General features: G+C 49.2%; 1 protein-coding gene across 1 annotated transcript; it reads right to left on the reverse strand.

The window, feature by feature from the left end:
• Positions 1-3,270: 3,270 nt before the first annotated feature.
• LOC146259350 (uncharacterized) lies at positions 3,271-7,936 on the reverse strand. Its single transcript, XM_084670941.1, has 6 exons — positions 6,909-7,936; positions 5,736-5,848; positions 4,742-4,810; positions 4,408-4,462; positions 4,283-4,319; positions 3,271-4,162 (listed from the first exon to the last, which is right to left on the reverse strand). The coding sequence occupies exons 1-6, from the start codon at positions 7,789-7,791 to the stop codon at positions 4,141-4,143; spliced, it is 1,179 nt and encodes a 392-aa protein (XP_084527067.1). The 5' UTR covers positions 7,792-7,936; the 3' UTR covers positions 3,271-4,140.
• Positions 7,937-9,702: the final 1,766 nt, after the last annotated feature.

The raw sequence follows: 9,702 nt of genomic DNA on the forward strand, positions 1-9,702 counted from the left end.
ACACTCAAAATGTTGTCACCTTTTCCCCTTGTCTCTCCCTCCTCGTCCACCCCTCATTACAGAGTGTGTCATCGATGCTCAAAAGCAACAAGCGTTTTCCAAAGCAAAACAAAAACACTGCTCCGACTGCCATCATTTCTTAACCCCGTTGACACCTTCAACAGAAACACACCACCAAGTGGGTCCCTCACAACAGCCAGCAGTCAAGAGACAGGGCATTGAGTGCCAAGAACAAAGGCCTACATGGCCTTTTCAAAATCGTTTCATCTTTGATAGAAATGCTTAAAGTTTTTTTTTTTTTTACACCATATAACATGTTCTCTCAACATGCAAAAGTGTATTCTCTGATAAAAGTTTTTTTATGTAGCCTAATGATATTGTGTGACACAAAAATTCTTGATATGGATCATTTCTTTGGTTATCTGTTTACTGATGAAGCCTGGGGGGGAACATGTGAGGGGTGTCAGGGAGGACAGGGATGTCAGGTGCGTCAAGTCATAATTGGGCCACTTAATGGGAGGCATGGGTACTTGCGGACAACACAGTCTGAATACCTGTCGGCAGCACGCAGGGTGTAGGTAAATGTTTGCCTATTGATGATGAGGAATGCTGGTGTAAGCCGCAGCTTTAGTCTCGCCCTTCTCTGTTTGTTTGAAGTGAAAGTTCATGCACTTTAGTTGTGCAGCATTAAGGACATTATGTAATTAATTAAATGCTTTCCATATTTACATAAGCCTACTTCCTGTCTGAACTGTTTGCCTTATTGATCCCATGGAATGCTGTTTTTTGATTATTTTAGATAGGCCTTAGTGGTCCAAGACAACACCTCTCGGGTATGGAAGCAAAACGTGACCAAAATTCAAATGAAAATGCATTTACAGAAATGCGTTTGCATTTTCAGAATGTGGCTGCATTATTTGACTCACAAATGAAAATAGGAATCAATCATCCTATTTAACGAAAAAGACATTTGAAATTTAATTTTTCAAAATATGCCCCAGCAAAATTCAATTTGAAATGTAAAATTTGAAAAAGAAAATGCATTTCCAGATATGCATTTTGATTTTAAGAACGTGGTTGCAAAATCGTGACCACAATTCAAATTCAAATGCATTTCCAGAAATGCGTTTTCATTTAAAGAACGTGGCTGCAAAATCGTTACCACTATTCAATTTCAAATGCATTTCAGAAATGCAAAATGAACGAAAAAGCATTCTAAGCGGCGCAGAAGAGTGACGTCAGTAATCAAATCAAATCAAATTTATTTGTATAGCCCTTTTTACACGCAAGCATGTCACAGAGGGCTTAGAGGGGTCAGTAGCCTCTCTTCTTCAGCTCCCTGCTGACCGAGCTACCCATCTTGTTCGGTAGGGGGCGGTGTGCACATCTGCACTGCATTACATAGCAAATGTGCCGGGAAATTGATTGAATTCTAGTCAGAATATGAGTCTGATAACTCTCCGTTGGGCTGTGACTATGAGGCGTGTTTCAACCAAACTCGTAACAAATGCTTCTTAGCTCAATTGGATAGACCTACAACCAATCAGAGCAACGTAATATGTTGTTTGTTGAAAACGAATTTTAACCAAAGCACTCTTTCGTGACGTTGTTGATTACGTTACTGTTGATCATCTGTCCATCATCGTATAAAGCCCGCCCTGGCAATTTCATTGGTCCGCCCAGCTCCTGGTTTTATATAGTTTGTCCCCAATACGAGCCCCTCCAGACCCAACTTCCCGACCATTTTTTTTGTGGGCGGGGCGAAGTTGGGCTGGCAGCCAGGTTAGGTCTTTAGAGCAGCGTTCCCCAACGTGCCCACCGCTCCGTGGGTCATTTCGTACCGGACCCACAAAAATAAACAATAACATTATTTCCTTTTAATTGTTTATCAGTCTGAAAGACGCTTTATTCTGAAAAATGATTGTAAATACTAAATTTGTGGGCTTAACTAATCGGTATCATGCGCTCAATGAAGCCGGTTGAGACAATAACTGTATCGGTGTTTTGGATGAAGGCTATCCTGAGATCGCCACTAAAGCACTGAAAACCCTGCTTCCATTTCCAACATCAAGCGGGATTTTCTGCCATGACAGCAATCAAACAAAATTATGGAATAGGTCTAACTAGATATTGTGGAAGAAATTGCAATTTCCTGTGTGCTTACATTATTCACTAATCAATCGGACTAGTCATTGGATACTAGTTAGTAGGCTTGTCATGTAAGCTTGCTATTAATAATAGATTGTGTCTGTGGCAGGCAATAGATGTTCGGGATCAGGAGAAAGTACTGGGTAAACGTCCTTTGTCATGTCTACAAGGAGAGCTCCAACTATGAACTCTCTAGTCTGAGTGGTCATGTGTTGGGAGCTGTGAATCTCTTTCTCTAAGACTGTTGTGACGTCATTACTGCCTGACTGTCACTATCTATGTTTACATTCTTGTGCCCTATAAAAGATGGTCCTCTGGCCTTCAGAACCGAGAGAGAAATGATTGAGACCCAAGACCTTGTGTTTATAGTCAGAGGTCTGGTTGTCGAGGTAACCTTCCCTACTGTAACGCAACAACAGGGACATTTTCAAAACCGAGCGTTTCAGCTTTCATTTTCTCCAAGGCGGAGAAGAATACCCAGTGCTTGGTTTACACCTATAAAAAGCGCTAGCCATTGATGAACCAAAGGCAGGCTAGGGGCAAGGCCGGATTAACCATTAGGGCACATGACATCTAAGGGGCCCTGGACAATGTCAACTAAAATCTTATACTACGTTATGAACGCAGTCCTAACTTTGCTTAATGTGAGTACTTTATTGCAACTCGTTCGATCAAAATGTTATGTTAAATCACGTCAAAAACAGTGTTTGTGTAGTGTAGTAGCCAGTGCTGCCATAACGCGCACGACGCGCTGTGCGTCGGGCACCAACTCCTGAGGGGGCACCAAAAAACAGCCAACTGAAAAATCATCATAGTTATAATACTTATAATGCCGATATTATTTTTGTATAGAAATATTAGGCACGTATATTACAAAACAAGAACAAGAGATATATTTAAATGCTCAAAAAAAGTTATGATGGTGCCGCCCCCCCCCCAAAAAACAAACAAATCAAATACACACACAACTTCCCAAGCTCTCTGTGGGTGCCCTTCCTTATCTCAGTGGGAGGATGAACTTTGACAGTAGGCTCGGTCAACTTTTCTAAAATGAGCTTAAAAAGAGAACAGGAGTCAGGGGAAGAAAAGAAGAAAGAAAGAGACAGAGATGATGACCGAGCATCACTTTCAGGTAGGTCCATGTTTAATCATTGTTAAATACGGGAAATGTGCTGCTAATTTAATGGTTAGCCTGCATACACCTCAAACTTGCTGATGTTATTTTTAATGTTAGCACAATCAAATATGTTTTACTTAAGTGCAAGCTCAATTGAGATTTTACTGTTAAAATGGGGGGGGGGGGCTTGAGCCTGGTTGCCCAGCGCACAGAAAATTGTTAATCCGGCCCTGGCTAGGGGAACTCATATTAAAGGTAAATAACCTCCTAAAGTGAACACTTCATGTTATGGGACATTTAACAAAGGCCCATCACCTATCATACGCAATCAGGTGTTACACTGAAGCTAAAGTCATGTCCAGTTCAAGGGGCTTGACGGATGGAAGACTAAAGAGAATCTTTGCATTATCGTAATACTTTCCAGGAATCGTCTAATCTACAGCAGTTTTCACCAAAATGTTCCTACGTAAATAGCCCAAGTTTTACATATGTCTGTACAAAGTCGGAGAGTAATAGGCTTTTTATAAATTAATAACAATTTACTATCAATTTTATTTATTTAAATTAAAGTTGGGATGAAATGCAGAAATCATTTATTATAAATGTATATTCTATTAACAAAATGTATTCCCTCAATACCCTTCCATATCTGAGCTAACTGTAAAGTCCTTTTTGCAGTAGTTACCTAGACAATAAATAAAGACCACTTCATTTCCAAATGCTCTGTATTGTTAATCACGGAGCGTTGCTAAGATGTCATGACACTCGGAAGGCCACAGGGATTGGGGACTTCAAATCGTAAACATCAGGGCTGCTAAGAGCATCTCCACTTCCTGGTTCTGGACGCGGCCTCGCGGTCACATGACCCAGGAGACTCAGAGGAAGGAGGAAATCGTCCTGCAGGGAGACAGAGAGAAACAAAATGTCTGACTGGGGACTTTTTTGTAGTTTGACCTTGAGTTGTGTTTGATAGCAAGATCCAAATTATTTAGCTCTATCGACAGTCTGCGCTCTTACTGAAAGAGGGTTCCAGACAGGGCGTCCACAAATCCACCTGAAACCAGAACGCAGACTCATCAACAGATGTCAAGATAAACAAGCTGCCTTTATTATTCTAACTACCCACAGTGAGAGACGCATACCTGGTTTGCAGATGGTGTCGCACACTACAGGGCAAACGTAGCAGTAAGAACATTCCTGTTGAGACACAGAAGGAAAACACTGAACACAGACATTAACCCTCATCTGAACCCTTAACCTTCACCTGAACCCTTAACCTTCACCTGAACCCTTAACCTTCACCTGAACCCTTAACCTTCACCTGAACCCTTCACCTGAACCCTTAACCTTCACCTGAACCCTTAACCTTCACCTGAACCCTTAACCTTCACCTGAACCCTTAACCTTCACCTGAACCCTTAACCTTCACCTGAACCCTTCACCTGAACCCTTACCATAATCCTCCCCCTCCCTCACCTGGCAGTGTCCACAGTGTTCAGCCTCATCTCCTTCTGCACATGGGCACTGGTCACAGCTGCTGCAATGCTGAGGAGAGAAAAGCACACGCTGTTTGACACTCAGGTACACAGGACTCTATGGAGAAAAGAAATAAGAGGATGTGGAGGTGATGTGAAGCAGACATGGGGGGACATATGGAGGAGAGATGGAGGAGGGATGAAGCAGTGATAGAAGACCGATACAGATGTGTAGAGTGAATCGAGGGATGGTGGAGTGAGGGTGGAGTGAGGGAGGGTGGAGGGAGGGTGGGTGGGTGGAGGGAGGGTGGGTGGAGGGAGGGTGGAGTAAGGGAAGGTGGAGGGAAGGTGGAGGAAGGGAGGGTGGAGGGAGGGAGGAGGGAGGGTGGAGGGAGGGTGGAGTGAGGGAGGGTGGAGTGAGGGAGGGTGGAGGGAGGGAGGGAGGGAGGGAGGGTGGAGGGAGGGTGGAGTAAGGGAAGGTGGAGGGAGGGAGGGTGGAGGGAGGGAGGAGGGAGGGTGGAGGGAGGGTGGGTGGAGTGAGGGAGGGTGAAGTGAGGGTGGAGGGAGGGAGGGAGGGTGGAGGGAGGGTGGAGGGAGGGAGGGTGGAGTAAGGGAAGGTGGAGGGAAGGTGGAGGGAGGGAGGAGGGAGGGTGGGTGGAGTGAGGGAGGGTGGAGTGAGGGTGGGTGGAGGGAGGGTGGAGGGAGGGAGGGTGGAGGGAGGGTGGAGGGAGGGAGGAAGGGTGGAGTAAGGGAAGGTGGAGGGAAGGTGGAGGGAGGGAGGGTGGAGGGAGGGAGGAGGGAGGGTGGGTGGAGTGAGGGAGGGTGGAGTGAGGGTGGAGGGAGGGAGGAGGGAGGAGGGAGGGTGGAGGGAGGGTGGAGTGAGGGTGGAGTGAGGGTGGAGGGAGGGAGGGAGGGAGGAGGGAGGGTGGAGGGAGGGTGGAGGGAGGGTGGAGGGAGGGAGGGTGGAGGGAGGGAGGGTGGAGGGGACCTTCTACCTGGCACACGGAGCAGATGCTGCATACAGAGCCTGTCTGGAAGAGAGGCAGGCCTCCGACATCAGCGCTCAGCTCCGGGAGCTCGCCCTCCGTGTCATCACCACCCTCATCATCTGGTAAGACAAGCCAGAGAAACCGTGTTCATTACTGGGCCGCATACAGAGCTAATACAAGACCCCAAAGTGCCATGTGTCAGATCGGGTAGCGCAGGCGCCTGGTTTCTGGTGTCTGTTCCAGGACAGGTGACAGGACTGGACATGTTAGTCACATGTTGGTCACGGCTGCAGCCTTGTGCAAGCTAAGCATGGAACAAGACGATGCCCTGGTCTTCATATTAGGAAGCTGCCATTTGCAGCTTAGGAAATGGGTTTCTGTTCATGGTAACAACGCTACATGCTAACATGCTACATGTTAACAAATGATGACAAAGCAAAGAGTTTCCGACTTCTGATTTTAAACCAGAAGGAATTTCAGCGGCGAATGAGTTAGACTAGTTTGCCGATAATTAAAAGGAGGGGTGAAATCATAAAAACAATTCTTTAGGGACGAGTTCTATCTAGGGGCCAATCATGATCACACATACGTGACAAGATCTGTATTATAACAGCCAGGGAATTATGAGACGCAATCTCACTAGCCGGTGAGCGAAGGGGTCATTTCCATATCGGTAGGTAATGGTTGTGATTAGTCTATTTTGAGTAGTTGATTGGTTACAGGCCAACTGCATTAGCAGTCATAAGTGTTAAGACCCTCATATAGAAGTCGGTGAACATATTGCTTTTCACACTAACTAACTAACTAACTAAACAGGCCATGTAGTTCTAATAGTCTCAGATCACAATAGGCCAACAGAAGGCTGGAGCAGTTGAGATGCTGTCCACTGCACAGATATAGCAGGCTATTAAAAGCCTTTTCAAGTGGGGCAACATTCCTCTGGTCTTGTCAACCCCACACAAGTCAGGGGTCTGCAGACAGCAGCAAACATTTACAAAAAACTGTCACAATCCCTTAAATATTATTGAGCGTACTATTAACACTTCAAATCATTTTGCGTTCTATATGCGGTTCACAACCCGTCAGTCAAGCAGTGGTACATGTGTACAGCCCTGGTGTTAAAGAACAAGTGGAAACATGGAGCTGGGATGTAGATGTTGTGATGTCTGTAGACCTTACCTGCAGCATCCTCTTCCTCCTCCTCAACTGCCTCTTCCTCTTCGCTTGCAACCTCCTCTTCCTCCTCCACCTCCTCCTCTGCGGCCTCCACCTCCTCTTCCTCCTCTGCAGCCTCCACCTCCTCCTCTGCAGCCTCCACCTCTTCCTCCTCTGCGGCCTCCACCTCTTCCTCCTCTGCGGCCTCCACCTCTTCCTCCTCTGCGGCCTCCACCTCTTCCTCCTCTGCGGCCTCCACCTCTTCCTCCTCTGCGGCCTCAACCTCTTCCTCCTCTGCAACCTCCACCTCTTCCTCCTCTGCAGCCTCCACCTCTTCCTCCTCTTCCTCCTCTTCCTCCTCTGCAGCCTCCACCTCTTCCTCCTCTTCCTCCTCTGCAGCCTCCACCTCTTCCTCCTCTGCGGCCTCCACCTCCTCCTCCTCTACGGCCTCCACCTCTTCCTCCTCTGCGGCCTCCACCTCTTCCTCCTCTGCAGCCTCCACCTCTTCCTCCTCTTCCTCCTCTGCAGCCTCCACCTCTTCCTCCTCTACGGCCTCCACCTCTTCCTCCTCTTCCTCCTCTGCAGCCTCCACCTCTTCCTCCTCTTCCTCCTCTGCAGCCTCCACCTCTTCCTCCTCTTCGGCCTCCACCTCTTCCTCCTCACCCTCCTCCTCCTCAGCAGCATAATCCTCATGATCTTCTCCGCCCGCCACCTCCTCTCCACCTTCTCCATCTTCGTCTGCAACCGTGTCCTCCAGGTGGGCGTCCTCCCCAGCGTCCTCCATCCTCACCTCCTCCCCCACGGCCTCCCCCAGCTCCTGGGCTCCTGCTGCCCCAGAGAGGGGGCTCTGGAACGGGCACAGGAGCACTAGCAGCAGCCCCAACAACCAGCCATTCAAGGCAGCCATCTTGTAAGACTCAGTGAGCAGAGAAAGAGAAGAAAGTTCTAAACAAAACTCCTAAATCCACACAGAAAGCCTTGCCCTTTGGCTTTGTCTGTATCTAAAACCACTTTTAAATCCAAGCTGAGCGCTCCAGAGGAAGCGTGTGACCAGATGGGGTTGGAAGCTCAGGTCTGGATGAAGTCGTGCTGCCAGGCAGTGGAGGCTAGAGGCAGGAAGAGACTGCCGAAACACAACCGTAGACCAGCCTTGTGGTGGTCGCACAGAGGACACAGTGAAAAGGGGTGTGTGCGGAGAAGAGATAATGTGTGTGTGTGGTAGAGAGCATGTGTGTGTGTGTGTGTGTGTGCCGGGGCTGACTGACAGAGGCACATGTCATGGAGAATGCCTCTGATCCCCTTTACCCAGTAAAGAGGGAGAGAGAGACCTAGTGAGGGAGAGGGAGAAAGAGGGAGAGACTAAGAGACCTAGAGTGAGAGAGGAAAAGAGAGAGACCTATAGACAACTAGAGAGTGAGGGGGGGAGAGGGAGGGGTATGGAGAGAATGTGATGAGACTAGAGAGAGAGAGAGAAAGAGAGAGGAGGGGACGAGAGACAACAGTGAACTGTGAGGGGGGGGGGGAGACACACACATCAGTAAATTCACAAACACATCAGAAAGCAGGCGTGAGGAGACAGGGTGAGGAGACAGGGTGAGGAGACAGGGCAGGGTGAGGAGACAGGGCAGGGTGAGGAGACAGGGCAGGGTGAGGAGACAGGGCAGGGTGAGGAGACAGGGCAGCGTGAGGAGACAGGGCAGCGTGAGGAGACAGGGCAGCGTGAGGAGACAGGGCAGCGTGAGGAGACAGGGCAGCGTGAGGAGACAGGGTGAGGAGACAGGGCAGCGTGAGGAGACAGGGCAGCGTGAGGAGACAGGGTGAGGAGACAGGGTGAGGAGACAGGGTGAGGAGACAGGGCAGGGTGAGGAGACAGGGTGAGGAGACAGGGCAGGGTGAGGAGACAGGGTGAGGAGACAGCGTGAGGAGACAGGGCAGCGTGAGGAGACAGGGTGAGGAGACAGGGTGAGGAGACAGGGTGAGGAGACAGGGCAGCGTGAGGAGACAGGGTGAGGACACAGGGTGAGGAGACAGGGTGAGGAGACAGGGCAGCGTGAGGAGACAGGGTGAGGACACAGGGTGAGGAGACAGGGTGAGGAGACAGGGCAGCGTGAGGAGGCAGGGCAGCGTGGTGGACCAGAGGATCAGGAGCAAAGCAGCTGACTGGCATTTCTTAAAGTTAGAAAAGAGCTGCTGTAAAGACAGGACTGTGGGGGTAGATACGGTGTGGGTTAGGGGGGTTGGGGTAGATGAGGTGGGGGTAGATACGGTGTGGGTTAGGGGGGTTGGGGTAGATGAGGTGGGGGTAGATACGGTGTGGGTTAGGGGGGTTGGGGTAGATGAGGTGGGGGTAGATACGGTGTGGGTTAGGGGGGTTGGGGTAGATGAGGTGGGGGTAGATACGGTGTGGGTTAGGGGGGTTGGGGTAGATGAGGAGGTGGTGGGTCATAACTGATGAACAGAACAGGTGGAAACTGAGAGAATGAGGTATTCTGAGCATGTGAAAAGTTGCTTACTGTAGGTATGTTGACAGCTGACATTACAGCAAAACACTGTTTAACTGGAAGTTCAGGGACTAGGGAGAGGGGGAGGGGAGAGAGAAGGGGGAGGGGAGAGAGGGTGGGGTGGAGAGAGGGCTCAAGTGGAGGGGGAGGGAAAGACATTGAGAGAGAGTGACAGAGAGAAGTCAGTAACATGTGTCCCTCCCTCCCTCCCTCCCAGTAGCATGTGCCCTGACACATGTACACTCAGCTCTGCTGGAGGGTGTGGCCTGAGACCGGTCAGGGGAAGGGACTGCTGGGATTGACAGGTGGTGTGGCCA

This window comes from Hypomesus nipponensis, chromosome 13 (assembly GCF_054491055.1).
Source record: "Hypomesus nipponensis isolate SF chromosome 13, ASM5449105v1, whole genome shotgun sequence".
NCBI classification, from domain to species: Eukaryota; Metazoa; Chordata; class Actinopteri; order Osmeriformes; family Osmeridae; genus Hypomesus; species Hypomesus nipponensis.

What these genes read in the sequence shown, in the direction of transcription:
- LOC146259350 (XM_084670941.1), bottom strand. Translation starts at nt 7,791, where the DNA reads ATGGCTGCCTTGAATGGCTGGTTGTTGGGGCTGCTGCTAGTGCTCCTG. An exon ending in GCATCTGCTCCGTGTGCCAG is followed by an intron (nt 4,811 to 5,735) that starts GTAGAAGGTCCC and finishes TTCTCTCCTCAG; the next exon opens with CATTGCAGCAGCTGTGACCA. An exon ending in CGACACCATCTGCAAACCAG is followed by an intron (nt 4,320 to 4,407) that starts GTATGCGTCTCT and finishes TTCTGGTTTCAG; the next exon opens with GTGGATTTGTGGACGCCCTG.